The 15,237-nt window shown below is 36.2% G+C and overlaps 1 protein-coding gene across 23 annotated transcripts in view; it reads right to left on the bottom strand.

The window, feature by feature from the left end:
• Window positions 1–15,237, bottom strand: part of TUT4 (terminal uridylyl transferase 4) — a 150,527-nt gene that overhangs the window by 57,262 nt on the left and 78,028 nt on the right. For 10 of the 23 annotated variants that reach the window (XR_014808270.1, XM_084965066.1, XM_021096637.2 and 7 more), the window contains 5 exons: window positions 11,209–11,328; window positions 10,828–11,040; window positions 7,146–7,320; window positions 4,325–5,028; window positions 1,069–1,219 (listed from right to left, as the gene is read on the bottom strand). Coding sequence is in view for 22 of the 23 variants with exons in the window: in XM_084965066.1 (XP_084821192.1) it covers window positions 1,069–1,219; window positions 4,325–5,028; window positions 7,146–7,320; window positions 10,828–11,040; window positions 11,209–11,328 (1,363 nt within the window). In the remaining variant the exon portion in view is untranslated. The remainder of the gene's footprint in view (window positions 1–1,068; window positions 1,220–4,324; window positions 5,029–7,145; window positions 7,321–10,827; window positions 11,041–11,208; window positions 11,329–15,237) is intronic. The other 13 variants (XM_021096641.2, XM_021096640.2, XM_021096642.2 and 10 more) reach the window with 2 other exon arrangements.

The raw sequence follows: 15,237 nt of genomic DNA, 5'->3' as shown, positions 1-15,237 counted from the left end.
GGGAACCTCCATATGCCGTGGGATTCACCCTAGAAATGGCAAAAAGACAAAAAAGAAAGAAAGAAAGAAAGAAGCCAGATTCCTCCCCCCAAAAAAGAAAAGCGTACATTCCACACAATTCTACTTACAAAGAACTCTAGAAAAATGCAAATTAATCTGCAGTGACAAGAAGCAGACAAGTGCTTACCTGGCAGGAGGTAAAGATAGGGAAGGGCAGAAGAGAAGGATTACTTGACTAAATGTTATGGCATCAGTAATTTTATCTTAACTGGGACACAGCAAGTAATTTAAAAAATGTGTGCTGAGTGAAGGTTTATTCCAGATACACCATAAATGTTTGTTGAAATATGGTATGTAAGCCTTTACCCAAAATCTTTATAGCCTTATCTCCCTCTATTGCTTTTTTTGCCTCTACCAAATTTAGGGCAATTATTCTCCCAAATTATACATTCTACAATTTTATGTATAATCTCCTATATCTGAAAAAGCAGTCCATCTCAAATGCCACATCATTAATTCCAACTTCTGTGATCCACCTGAGTTAAAACTGCGTTTGAACTGCATTTTGATTACCACCACTATAGCATGTAACACATCCTGCTTTCTATTATGCCAAGTTTCGTACATGTCTTACACAGCCATTTAGAGCAGCACTATGCAAGAACACTGCAACGGTGGAAATGTTCTCCATTTATACTGTCCAACGCAGTAGCCACAAGTAGCTACTCAGTACGTGAGGTGTGGCTAGTAAGTTTTCTATTTTATTGAATTCTGGTTAATTCAAATTTAAATAGCCATACATTAACTAGTGGCCACCATGTTGACAGCACAAATCCAGAGTCTAAACTCCTTAAAAACAACATGATGCATTCTGTATTCCCCTTAGTATTTATCACAGTGCCCTACACATATTAGGCTTCTCATAAATATCTGTGGTGGGGTCCCTAAACTATTCAAAAAGCTCTACCCAAACAATACATAGGCAAACTCTTTTCAAATAAGAAAATAAATAACTTTTCAAGATATAAGAAACAATCTAGTCTCTAGTTCTAGCAATAAAAGACTTACCAAAACATCTTTTACATACTAAATCAAGTATTTCCCGAAATCGATTTGTCATTGGTGGGAGAGGTTTTAGATCAATTTTCCTGAAATCCTCTGGGCAATCATTTTTTGAATGGCCATCCTTTTTGCAGATGCTGCATACTATTGTTGGCGGCTACACAAAGGTTAAAAAAAAAAATAATCGAATAAACTACTGAGTGACTTCATCATCACTTACAAAATGGTACAAAAAGAATCTTTTATGTAAATCAGTCCGATAACCTGCACTTTCGAGAGGTTTTAAAAAAGCATATTAATAACATTCAGTGTTAAATGTAAAAAAAAAAAAACAACATATTTTGAGCCAACTGCTCTCGTCCCCACTAAAATATTATCAAAGATTAGATCTACCTGAAGATGTAAGAAAAGGTAAAGGAAATAACAAATGCAAAATGTATAGGTTAATTCACACAATTTTATCAACTCCCAAAATGAAATACACACATCACACTTTAACCTACTAAGGTCTTTAACAAGGTAGATTATAAAGAAATTTCAGGAGTTCCTGTCATGGCTAAGCAGTAACGAACCTGACTGATTCGAGTTTGATCCCTGGCCTCGCTCAGTGGGTTAAAGATCTGGCATTGCCATGAGCTGCAGTGAAGATCACAGGCTTGGATCTGGCATTGCTGTGGCTGTGGTGCAGGCTGGGAGCCCTAGCTCCATCCGAATTGACCCCTAGCCCAGGAACTTTCATATGCCATAGGTGCGGACTTGGAAAAAAAAAAAAAAAAGAGCAAAGTCTCAACTATCCAGTTGGGACAAAATTGTCAGTGTGGATTCAAAATAAAAATCCATCAAAAAAGGAAAGAAAGAAAGAAATTTCAAGTCACTTTTCATTTCACTCCAAATATTTTCTATCTTCAACTGGTTATAGAACTCTCACTTGGTAGGTTGGCTCAGTTCATTACATTAGTATAGCACTCAAGAAACCAAACCACAGGGCTGAACTCTAAAAATAAATTAGCTTCGGAGTTCCTGTTGTGGCTCAGTGGAAACAAATCTGACCAGCATCCATGAGGATGCAGGTTCAATCCCTGGTCTTGCTCAGTGGGTTTAGGATCCAGCATTGCTGTGAGCTATGGTGGAGGTCACAGATACGGCCTAGATCCTGTGTTGCTGTGGCTGTGGTTGGCAACTGGAGCTCTGATTCGACCCCTAGCCTGGGAACCTCCATATGTTGCAGGCACAGCACTAAAAAGACCAAAAAAATAAATTAAAAAAAAAAAACCCTTAGCTTTATAGAAGGAAAAACTCTCATTCAATAGCTACAAACTTAACTTTCAAACCCTATTACACCATTTTAAATGTATTCCAGTAACTGCCAGACAGACAGCCAAAACGGTAAAAATTCATCCCAACTACCTGAACAAAATACATATGGTTAAGGAAAAGCATTACTTTTTTCTTTATTATAATATACTGGCAAACTTGGCTTCTTCTTCGAGGTTAGTCTGGACATTCACCTCACCAAATATACACAGAAACTTTTATTTTTGGGAATGTTGTGCTGCGGATGAATTAAGAGTAGCAGAGAAAATTTCTATCAGTTTTTCAAAGCTTTAAAAAATTTATCAGAAAATTCTAATCCTGCTGTATAGCACTGGGAACTACATCTAGTCACTTATGATGGAGAATGATAATGTAAGAAAAAAGAATGTATATATGTATGTGTGACTGGGTCACCTTGCTGTACAGAAGAAAATTGACAGAACACTATAAAACAGCTATAGTGGAAAAAATAAAAATCATCTTTAAAAAAATTTTTTAAAAAGAGGAGTTCCCGTCGTGGCTCACTGGTTAGCAAACCCAACTAGCATCCATGAGGATGTGGGTTGGATCCCTGGCCTCGCTCAGTAGGTTAAGGATCCAGCATTGCTATGAGCTGTGGTGCAGGTTACAGACTTGGCCTGGATCCAGCGTTGCTGTGGCTCTGGTGTAGGCAGGTGGCTACAGTTCCAACTGGACCCCTAGGCTGGGAACTTCCATATGCCGCGGCTGTGGCCCTAAAAGACAAAAAAACCAAAAAAAATTTTTTAAATAAAAAAATTTTTTAAATAAATTTAAATTTAAATTTTTTAAATAAATAAAAAATTTTTTTAAAAGAAAATTCTAGAAAAGTGTTACAATTAACTAGAGAGAAAGATAAAATCAGACAAACAGTTTCCCTAAGTTTCCAGCAAAAAAGTATAAAGTATAAGGAATGTAAATTGTAGTTACATTATTAGGAGGTTTTTCAAAAAATCTGCATTTAATCTTTTTAATAGTCCATATACCACAAATACTGCAACCTAAACAAAATGAATAAAGCATCCTTACAAAGGATAAAGAAACACAGCTTAGTAATAAGGTTACAAAATTTAAAGCTTGTCAATAAATAATTATCAATGAAACAATAAAATTTGACTTTCCAGGGTCTGTAGTTTTGATTTGCCTTTTTTTTTTTTTTTTTTTTTTCTGTATTCTACTTGATTCACACATGATCTATATAATCATTTTTTTCCTCCAGGGTGATGTGGTACTATTTCAATTACGTACACTGTACTTGAAGCAATGTGACCTAGCTAAAACTTTATTTTCTTAACGAAGTAGCTTATTTTCTGTTCATTCAGGTTATTTTTTTCTATAATTTATCAAGTTAAAATTCAGACTACCTTAAAAGTAAAAAAGTTAAGACTCCTTCAATTTGTAAGAGATATGCCAAAATCCAAAGGGAAGCTCAGTGGCAGAGACAGAATCAGAATTCTTCATTTTTGGGTTCCTGATTTTAGTTTTAAAGCAATTATGTCTAGTTAAGTTTATACTCTAGCCCCTGACCCCCACCAAAAAAACATTAAAAATATTAAAGTTTACCAACACTATATTCTCCTTTGCTGGAAGTAAATATAGTCATACGTATAAAAAATAAGCAAAAATTTTAAATATGCTGCCTGTGCCAAACTCACTTTTATAAGATATTTGATAAATCCTTTCATGTATGAGAAAGTTAAGCAAAACAACAACACAGTGCTGAAACCTTTCAGGGCTTCATATACATTCTTAAAGGCAACTACAGGCAAAAACACAAAAAAAAGAAGAAATATATACACCAAAATACCATTCCAAAACAATAGTCTACCATCGCAAAAGCTATTTTTACATTTCTAAATCTAAAATCTATAAACATAGAGTCATACAACAACCACAAAATCTTACAGATTCTTTACAAACTGTAGCCTACCTTGCCAGAGGTTAAAATAAACTTATCAAACACATAATATAACTCCTGGGTGGGGTGGCTATCATCATCATTAAGGTCAGAAGCATCTTCTGTAGCTTTGCAGTTGCAAGAGGTAGTAGATGTATCAGTACATGTGTAGCAGGTGTGTGAACTTTCTCTTTCTAAATCTGACCTGCAGTCTGTACCAGCAGATTCATCTGGTTCAGGGGATTTATAAACAACGCAATTACACTGGCTGCACTCCTTTTTTAAACAAGTTTCTGAAGGTGCTAAAACATCTTGCTTCTTAATTGATTTTGGCGCTAATTCACTGCCTTCATTGGTAGAAAGAGGTGAAGATTCCTGTCCATGTTCAGATAAATCAAGTTCATTTATCAACAAATTATCATCTTCAGTAATACATCTCTGTGATGTACATTCCACCTCATCATATTTACCAGGTTGACCTCCTTCTGCATTTATTTTTTCTGTGCTTTCCCCAAGTAGAATGCAACAAGCGGATGCCATATGGTCAGACTTCATTGGTTTCTTATTGCTTATTTTCCCCTTTTCTTTCTTCATGGAATCCACTGAAGATTTATTTCCACCCTTTCTCTGAGGACAGGCAAAATACCGATAAGCTGCCCTGAATCTCTCCACAACATATTCATAAACAAGCTGGCTGTTTAAGCTCCGTGCAACATTCCGTTTGACTGAAAATGGATCTGGTAAAAAAGAAAATGGTCAGTAGCTAAGTATCTACTAAGAAACTACATTTCCAAGCTTATACAAAGAACTAAATACAGAACTAGCAGAGTACATTTTCCCCAATTTTTTCCTAATCTAAAGTCCCAATGAGAGTTCCTGCAAACTGGGTAGAAGAAACAAAAGAGCAACATCTTTCCTTTGCTTCTTATCATAAAATAAAAAAACTAAATGCAAAGAAGAGAAAAAAATAAAACAAAGTAACCAATGAGAGGATGGCTGAGGAGGCCAACTCAGTAATTACAAATTTTCAAAGGTGAAATTGCCAGAAAAAGCTATGCCAATATGTTTCCCTTATACTGTCTTTGAATAAAATTTTTCAAGCTCCAGGACCTAGTAACAATTTTCATCCCTTAGGTGATAGTGTTCTTTAGTTACATATACTTTGCAATTTAAACCAACAAAATATAACCTAAAATTCTCAAAGCTTCAAGTTATAATAACTTTAAGATTTAACTTTGGGAGTTCCCATCATGGCGCAGTGGTTAATGAACCCAACTAGGAACCATGAGGTTGCAGGTTCGATCCCTGGACTCACTCAGTGGGTTGAGGATCCGGCGTTGCCATGAGCTGTGGTGTAGGTCGCAGACGTGGCTGCTGTGGCTCTGGCGTAGGCCAGTGGCTATACCTCTGATTAGACCTCTAGCCTGGGAACCTCCATATGTCGCAGGCACGGCCCTAGAAAAAGACAAAAAAAAAAAAAAAAAAAAGAAAAAGAAAAAATTTAACTTCATAAGATCAGAAAATTAAAGAGAGAAAGGAGAAATAATAGAAAGAAGAAACTAAGGTCCAAATTAAACCAAAATTTAAATTCTGATCCAATCTAAAATAACTATGCTGAAAAAGCTTGCATCAACTGAATCCTCATTATCAAAAACATAGAACAGAATTCTGAAAATGTTTATGGGTTTGGGGGTTTTATAAATCTTAAATACAAATATGCCCCAGAAAAAAATAACAGTGCCATCTAAAAGACAATATACATTTTCTCTACTACCGAGGATCATTAAGTAACAGGATTATCAGGCCAGGTATCAAACTGTTAAGACTGGGGCATCTGTTACTTTTTACTGCTATCTAAATCTAGTCTTTAAAAAGCTTTACCTAGCTTCTTTGCCTTTTCTAGAAGAAGGAAAGAAAAAAAAAAGGAAAGAAAAGAGAAAGTATGATGGTTGCAGGCTTCAGAGCTCATTTATTTACTATACGTAAGACAGTAAAAGATGTTAAATGTTTGAGGGTTTGAGAAGATTTGTACGTTCAACTCACAGCAGAGAAAGCCAGGAGGGGTTTCTGAAGGAACAAAAGAATATATATAGTTTATACAGAATAAAATGAGGGACAGAAATTCCATTTCCTATTTATGAAAAGTGAGCAAAATGTTGTGGAATTTAAACTTTTTATTAAGAATTTAGAAGCGGAGTTCCTGTGGTGGCTCAGTGGTTGACTAGGAACCATGAGGTTGCGGGTTCGATCCCTGGCCTCGCCTCGCTCAGTGGGTTAAGGATCTGGCGTTGCTGTGAGCTGTGGGGTAGGTCCCAGACTCGCCTTGGATCCAGCATTGCTGCGACTCTGGCGTACACCAGCGGCTACAAATCTGATTTGAACCCTGGCTTGGGAACCTCCATATGCTGCGGGAGCGGCCCTAGAAAAGGCAAAAAGACCAAAAAAAAAAAAAAAAAAAAAAAAAGAATTTAGAAGCCATACTATTAATTTCTGTAACTCTAAAGATCTTAATGTTTTTGGGAATTAACATGAAACCTTATTTATCAAAATCAAGGAGTCTTTTTTCCTTTTGCTTAGCCACATTTAACAAATGAGGTACTTGACAAGACAATGAAAAACTAGATTTTAAAATCATACTGAAACATAATTTTAAGACACAAGTCTATTCAAAAACATCTTACAGTATTCATAGAGTTAATCTCTATTCAATAAGGAATTTATCCAAATATGTAATGACAACCTAGTGGCATATATAGTGATACAAAGTCAAGGGATAAACTTTATAACATTTTGATAGAAATAGATGATGAGTAGCCCACACACAAAATCCTCCAAACAAAATATATCATCTCACCTTCAATGGCTATTCGCCTTTTAGGCCAGTTTTTATTTTCTCTTGTTAAAATATCTTGTATCCGTACACATATGACATATTCCTCCAAAGCAAAATCCAGTGTATAAAATTTTAGCAGCTCTAACCATAACTGTCCCAGGGACACCTGATTTGGTGTTTCCAAAGTTAAAGGAGACTAGAAAAGAAAAAAATACTTTTCATTTAAGCTTCACAAAACTATAGAATAATTTTCAGTTTAAAAGGCTTTACAAATCAATCACCTTTTCAAAAACTGGGGCATAAAGGAGTAAGTTTCCAAAAAGCAATCTGTGGCACAGTTGACAAATTACTCCTAGAATTTTGTATTCTTTCCACTAAACCAGTGATTCTCAGCCTTAGCTGCACATTAGAATCACAATGGGAGCACCAAAATCCACCAACACCCGAGTTCAACACCCCTCCCCCACCTCCCATACTCTTCCCAAGATTGTGATTAAATGGACTGGGCATTGAGATTGTTAAAGCTTTGTGACTCTTGGGTGCAGCCAAGGTTGCTAACCACTGTATAACTCCTCTGTTGCAGCAATTATTTTTAAAAATCTATGTAAATGTCTGTGCTTTAAAAAGCTAATTCCTTCATTCAGTAAACATTTTAGAACCAACTAAGTCCCAGGTATTGTGCTGAGAATTATAAAAAAATAATGGGAGCTCACATTTAAATCATGTATCACTTACATTTAAATATTAACTCAAACGACTCTATGAAGAAGATACCATAGGGCAAGGATCTGACTTAGGACCACTGAACTACTGGGTCCATGTTTCTAATCATTTATACGACGCTGTCATTCAAACAAGTAAGGTCCTATTTCATAGACTATTAGGTGAGGGAAGGACCATTTAACAATTACAGTAAAGGCTATATGCTTAAAATGGGCCTCTAAATCATGGAGACCCTAACAGAAAAAGTAATACCTGAATTCTAAAGGAATTAGCTAGATGAAGGCTGGCTAAAAGTCACCATTAAGATGTATAAAGGTATAAAACAGCCATTCACTCATTCCATTCTACAACTATTCACTGAATGCCTACTATATGCCAGGTACTTGGGATATATCCATGAAAAAGAAAAAAAAAAAAAAAAAAAAAAAAAAGATCCTTGCCTTAAGTGGAGCTTACATTCCAGGGGAAGAAGACAATAAACTTAATAAGTAAATCACACAGTAAGTTAGGAGAAGAAAAGTGCTGTGGAAATAAAAAGTTGAGTAGGTTTAGTAAAGGGGATAAGAAATAGAAATAGAAAAGCTGAGTGTTAAATACAGTGGTCAAGATAGGGCCTGAAGGTATAATCTGAGGAAGAGGGAAAAGCGTTGTAGGAATAGGAAACAGGAAACACACTAAAGTAGAAATGCGAATAGCCTGAAAAAGAAAGCAAGTGTGGTAGAGAGAAGAGAAAGAAGGAAAAGAAGAGCTAACCAGTAAGAATGCCGTAGCTTTTACTCTAAATTAAATAAAGAGCAACTGAACGATTTCAAGTGTGGGGAGGGAAAAGGGCATGATCTGAGTTAAGTAAGAACCATTCTGAGTGTTGTGTTGACAAAAGAGAACAGACTACAAAGAGGACAGCTACAGATAGATGCACGAAAACTTATTATGAGGCTGTGGCAGTAATTCAGACCAGGGATGACCTGGCTAGGACGAGCATGGTAATGGGGAAGTGCTCAAATTCTAGATAACTCTGAAGTAAAGACGAAAGGGTTTCTTGACAGACTTGGTATGGGGTGTGAAAAAGAGAAGTAAAGGATGACACCAAGGTTTTTGACTGAGCGACTAAAAGATGAAGTGTCATCAACTGAGATGGGCAAACTGCATGTGGAACAAGGGGAAGACCAGGAATTCAGTTTTAGACAAACAAAGATTCAGACATCTAGTGGACATCTAAGTGGAGACATTAAATAGATAGTTGGAGATACAATCACAGATTTCAGGAGAGAGGTTTGGCTTAAGATTTAAATTTGGGAGTCATCGTCATATAGATGGTACTTAAAATCCGTGGGACTGGATGAGATCACCAAGGGAATGCAGATACAGGAAAAAAGGAGTGGATCAAGGACTGAGCCCTACAATACTCTAGCATTAAAAGAGACTGAAGAGAAAAAGAAGAACCAACAACATTATCAAGAACGACTAATTACATGTGTGTGTGGTATCCTGAAATTCAAGAAATTTTTTTCAAAAAGGAAGTGATCAATTGGCAAATTTTGCTGGTAAGTCAGAAAATAAAATAAAATTTGAGACCTGACCACTGGATTTAACCACATGGAGGACATAACATTGACAATACAAGTTCTGGAAGACTGATGGAAGTCAAAGCTTGAGTAGAGTGAGTTAAGAGGAAACAGAGAAATTGGAAATAGTGTATACAGACGATTTTTTCAGGAAGTTTTACTGAAAAAAAGGAGCAAAGATATAACTGGAAGGAGAAGTAGAGTCAATGCTTTTCTTTAAAATAAGACAAATAAAAGCATATACGATTCAGTAGAGAATGAAAAATTGGTAACTTAGGATAGAAAGAGAAGAACTATTAGAGCAATGTTCTGAAATAGACAAAAAGGGGTGGGACTGAATACACCAGTTAAGAAAACAACTTTAGATAGCAACATAAAATTCCTTTATGGGAGTTCCTGTTGAGCCTCAGGGGTAAAGAACCTGACTAATAACCATGAGGACGTGGATTTAATCCCTGGCCCCACTCAGTGGGTGAAGGACCCAGCACTGCTGTGAGCTGCGGTGTAGGTCACAGACATGGCTCGGATCTGGCACTGCTGTGACTGAGGCAAAGGCTGGCAGCTACAGCTCAGATTTGACTGCTAGCCTGGGAACTTCCATATACCACAGGTGCAGCCCTAAAAAAAGGACCAAAAAAAATTCTTTTGTGAAAGCAGGCAGCAAGGCAAAGTATATGAGTGCAGATAGTGGTAGATGGTGGTGGAGGTGTGTCTTAAGTTCTCTTTTGATTGCTTCAGTTTTCTCAGTGAAGAAATAATAAACAAGATCATTAGCTGAGAGTATTGATGGTCTGAGGAGAAGGTAGAAGGAATTCTAGGAAAGTGGGAGAACTGAATATATGTTCAGGGAACTACATATCATTCAGTATAGCTAGAGCAATGATTTCTGTAATTTTTTCACATTTCTGTAATAATATGTCTACTTCAGAAGACTACATGGTTTGGGAGTACACAATCCATATATTCATCTAGGGTTCTCTGGCACTCAAAAGAATGCCCGGCACATAGCTGGTCTTTAATAAATGATGGATGATTAAATAAGCAAGCCGACCCCAAAAGGAGAACAGGGCCTTTATTTCTCTACCAATCTGGCAACATAATCCCCATATGTTAAAGTTTTGGTCATAGCCCAACTCTTGAAGGAAATTTCTCTTATCTAAAATGAAAAAGATACAAAGAATTACCTTGACATGATTCAAACAATACAAGTCTTCCAAAATGAGGTATATATTCATTAGGGAATTGTGGTACCAAAAAACTAAACCAGATCAACCCCTCACTTTACAGATGAGGAAAATGAGGCCAAGAGGCTTACTCAAGGTCAGTCAGTCAATCTACTATTAAAATAGCTTCAATCGAAAGCATCACAAATTCTACAGATATAAAAGCCAAAAACAAAAACAAAAACAGCTTACTTTGCCATGTTTTTCCTTCATGGCATTACTTTGGTTGTCTGTTTCTGTCTTCTTGGTATCATCTTTTGGTTGGTCTGCCTTAGCTTTGTTTTCCTCAGCAATTGAGTTTTTCTCAGTTGCACTACTTGAATTATATTCCCACTTCACAAACTTCTCTTCTACTATGCCCTTCAGCTGAAAGTCATCCATTCTTTTTGGATCAAAGCCTTCAATCTATATAAAAAGGCATTCCAAATTGGTAGTGGAAAAATTATTAAAAGAAAAAAAAAAAGATGGACAAACAGATAAACCAGAATTCCAGCTTTAAATGTTTGAACAGACCACACTGCAAGAGTGAACTACACATATACGTGCATATACATATCACAAACTCATGCTTACCCAACTTCCAAGTAAGCAAGGAAGAAGAGGGTGTTTTCTTTGTTGTAGGAAAAACATCACCATTAAAGCAAAACAGTAAGAAGGAATTCCACCATCAGTTTGGGAGTCAATATAGCACAACTGAAAAATGAAGGGGAAAAAATTACTACCATTTAGATTTCCTTTTTTTTTTTTTTTTGGTCTTTTTGTCTTTTCTAGGGCCGCTCCTGTGGCATGTGGAGAGTCCCAAGCTAGGGGTCTAATCGGAGCTGTAGCCACCGGCCTACGCCAGAGCCATAGCCACACCAGATCTGAGCCACATCTGCGACCTACACCACAGCTCACGGCAACACCAGGTCCTTAACCCACTGAGCAAGGCCAGGGATCAAACCCACAACCTCATGGTTCCTAGTTGGATTCGTTAACCACTGAGCCACAATGGGAAATCCCCATTTAGCTTTCTTTAATTTTCTGTTCCCCTCACAATAAAAGTAACTTTGTTGGAGTTCCCTGGTGGCTTAGGGGGTTAAGGACCCAGCATTGTCACTGTTGTGGCTCTGGTTACTGCTGTGACATGGGTTGATCTCTGGCCCTGAAACTTCCACATGCTGCAGGTGCAGCCAAAAAAAAAGGGTAACTTTTTTCCTCACCATAATCATTGTTAAAACGTCAAACAATAAAATGTATAAGGAATAACCTGAAATCACACTATGCTGAAATAACTACTTCTATATCGGTAACCATCTTTCCATTCATTTCATCTTTCCATTCATTTCATTACTGCACATGAATACGCATACATATTTTAGTTAATGGAATCATACTATACATGGTGCTTTTACTGAGGAAATCTTTTGAAAATATTATTTTCTTACCATGCTTCTACTTCTGCCTCAATTAACTTCTATGTACTCTTCCATGCCTTTTGTTTGTTTTTCTTTTTGTCTTTTAAGGCCACACCCACGGCATGTGGAGGTTCCCATGCTAGGGGTCCAATTAGAGCTGATGGGGATCTGAACCACATCTGCAACCTACACCACAGCTCACGGCAACACTGGATCCTTAACCCACTGAGCGAGGACAGGAATTGAACCTGTGACCTCATGGATGCTAGCTGGGTTCATTAACCACTGAGCCATGATGGAAACTCCCATGCCTTTTTCTACACTCAAATAACTATATACAAATATATACACATTCCTATTTTCTAATTAAATACAGAGAAGATTTTATATTTTTTGTCATGGTTTCACCAAAGTTGTGTATTACAGACATTTCCCTGTATATTACTCTTCTCCCTTAACAATGTACCAAGAAGGTCCCTCTAGGTTAATCACCAAAAAAAAAAAAAAAAAAAAAAAAAGGACACAAGAATAAAATAAAAGGACATTGGAATTCCCATTGTGGAGCAATGGAAAAGAATATGACTAGTGTCCATGAGGATGCGGGTTCGATGCTGGGCCTTGTTCAGTGGGTCAAGGATCCGGCATTGCCTTGAGATGTGGTCTCATATGTGGCTTGGATTCTGTGTGGCTGTGACTGTGTTGTAGGCTGGCAGCTATAGCTCCAATGTGACCCCTAGCCTGGGAACTTCCATATTCCCTACCTGCAGCCCTTAAAAAGGCAAAGAAATAAAATAAAATAAAAGGAAATCATCCAACCAAAAAAATAAACAAAGGAAAAACATAAAATCAACTGGAATACAAAGTTTAAAATGACAATAAATACATACCAATCAATAATTACCTTAAATGTCAAGGTAATTTTGTTTGGACTGAATTCCAAACAAAAGACAGAGAGAGGCAGACTGGATTAAAAAAACTAAAGCCTACAATATGCTGCCCACAAGAGACTCACCTTAGGGCAAAGAATACATATAAATTTAAGTGAGGGGATGGAAAAAGATATTTCATACAATCAGAAATGAGAGGAAAGCTGTAGTTGCAATACTCACACCAGACAAAATAGACTTTAAAACAAAGGCCATTAAGAAAGACAAAGAAGGACCCTAATGATAAAAGGACCAATTTAAGAAGAGGATATTACACTTGTCAATATATATTCCCCTAACAAAGAAGCACCCAAATACATACAACAGATACTAATGGACATGAAAAGAGAAACTGTTGGGAAAAAAACAGTAGGAGACGTTAACATTCCACTCATATCTATGGACAGATCCTCTAGGCAGAGAATAAACAAAGCAAGAGAGATCCTAAATGACACAATGAAACAGACATTTTAGGACATTACATCCAAATAAACCTGAGAATATACCTTCTTCTCAAATGTATATGGAACATTCTCTAGGACTGACCACATGCTGGGGCACAAAACTAACCTCCACCAATTTAAGAGTACAGAAAGTATTTCAAGCATCTTCTCTGACCACAATGGCATGAAATTAGTAATCAACCACAGGGAAAAAAAAAGAAAAAACATAGAGACTAAACAACATGTCACTAAAAAACTAATGGGTCAACGAGAAAATAAAAAAGGAAATTAAAAAATATTCTGAGACAAAGGACAATGAAACCACAACCATACAAAATCTATGGGAGGCTGCAAAAGCAGTTCTTAGAGGGAAGTTCACAGTGATACAGGCCTTCCTCAGAAAAGAAGAAAAATTTCAAAAGAACAACCTAACCCACCACCTAAAATAATCAGAAAAAGAAGAACAAACAAAACCTAAAATCAGCAGAGGAAGGAAATCATAAAGATCAGAGAGGAAGTCAATAAAATAAAAATTCAAAGAACAATTTAAAAAATCAATAAAATCCAGAGCTAGTTCTTTGAAAAGGTAAACCAAATTAACAAACCTGTGGCAAAACTCACCAAGAAGAATAGAAAGAGAACCCAAATAAACAAAATAAGAAACAAAAAAGGAGAAATCTCAATGGATACTGCAGAAATACAAAAAACCATAAGAGAATTCTATTATGAACAATTATATGCCAAAAAATTTGACAACCTAGAAGAAATGCACAACTTTTTAGAGATTTAACAGTCCACCAAAACTGAATCAAAAAGAAAAAAGATTTGAACAGACTGATCACTAAAAATGAAATTGAATATGTAATAAAAATACACCCTACAAACAAAAGTCCAGGACCAAGTGGCTTCACAGGTAAATTCTACCAAACATACAAAGAAGAACCCATCCTTTTTAAACTTTTCCAAAAAACTAAAGAAGGAACACTTCCATTCCAAAAGAAAATTTATGAAGCCAATATCACCCTAATACCAAAACCAGAGAAAAATACTCCCAAAAAAGAAAATTATAAGCTGGTACCTTTGATAAATATAGACGCAAAAATTCTCAACAAAATCTTAGCCAACCAAATCCAACTACACATAAAGAAAATCATAAACCACAACCAAGTGGGATTTATCCCAAGTTCACAAGGATGGTTCAACATATACAAATCAATATCATATACAAATCAATGTCATACATATTAACAACAAAATGATCAGCTCAATAGATGCAGAAAAAGCATTTGACAAAATCCCACATCCATTCATGATAAAAACTCTTACCAAAGTAGGTAAAGAGAAAACAGAACATAGTAAAAGTCATTTATGACAAACCCACAGCCAATATAATACTCAACAGAAAAAAGCTAAAAGCCTTCCTGCTAAAATCTGAAACAATATAAGAATATCGACTCTCACCATTTTTATTCAACATAATTTTGGAGGTCCTAGCCACAGCAATCAGACAAACAAAAGAAATAAAATGTATCCAAATTGGAAGAGAAGAGCTAAAATTGTCACCATATACAGATGACATGATACTACACACAGAAAACCCTACACGCTTCACACAACTACTAAACTGATCAAAAAATTCAGCAAAGTAAGAGGATACAAGATTAACATTCAGGAACTGGTTGCATTTCTCTATACTAACAAATATTAGAAAAGGAATATAAAAATGCCTTTTAAAATTGCACCCCCCAAAAATTAAAAACCTAGGAATAAACCTGACCAAGGAGGTAAAAGACTTATATGCTGAGAACTATAAAACATTAATAAAGGAAATTAAAG

The sequence above is a fragment of the Sus scrofa genome, chromosome 6 (genome assembly GCF_054392235.1).
Source record: "Sus scrofa isolate SSC_HxYL_T2T_F1_AM1 chromosome 6, Sscrofa_HxYL_maternal_Yorkshire_Landrace_v2.0, whole genome shotgun sequence".
NCBI classification, from domain to species: domain Eukaryota; kingdom Metazoa; phylum Chordata; class Mammalia; order Artiodactyla; family Suidae; genus Sus; species Sus scrofa.
The sequence above is the reverse complement of the archived record's forward strand: the minus strand, read 5'-3'. Positions and strand labels throughout refer to the sequence as shown.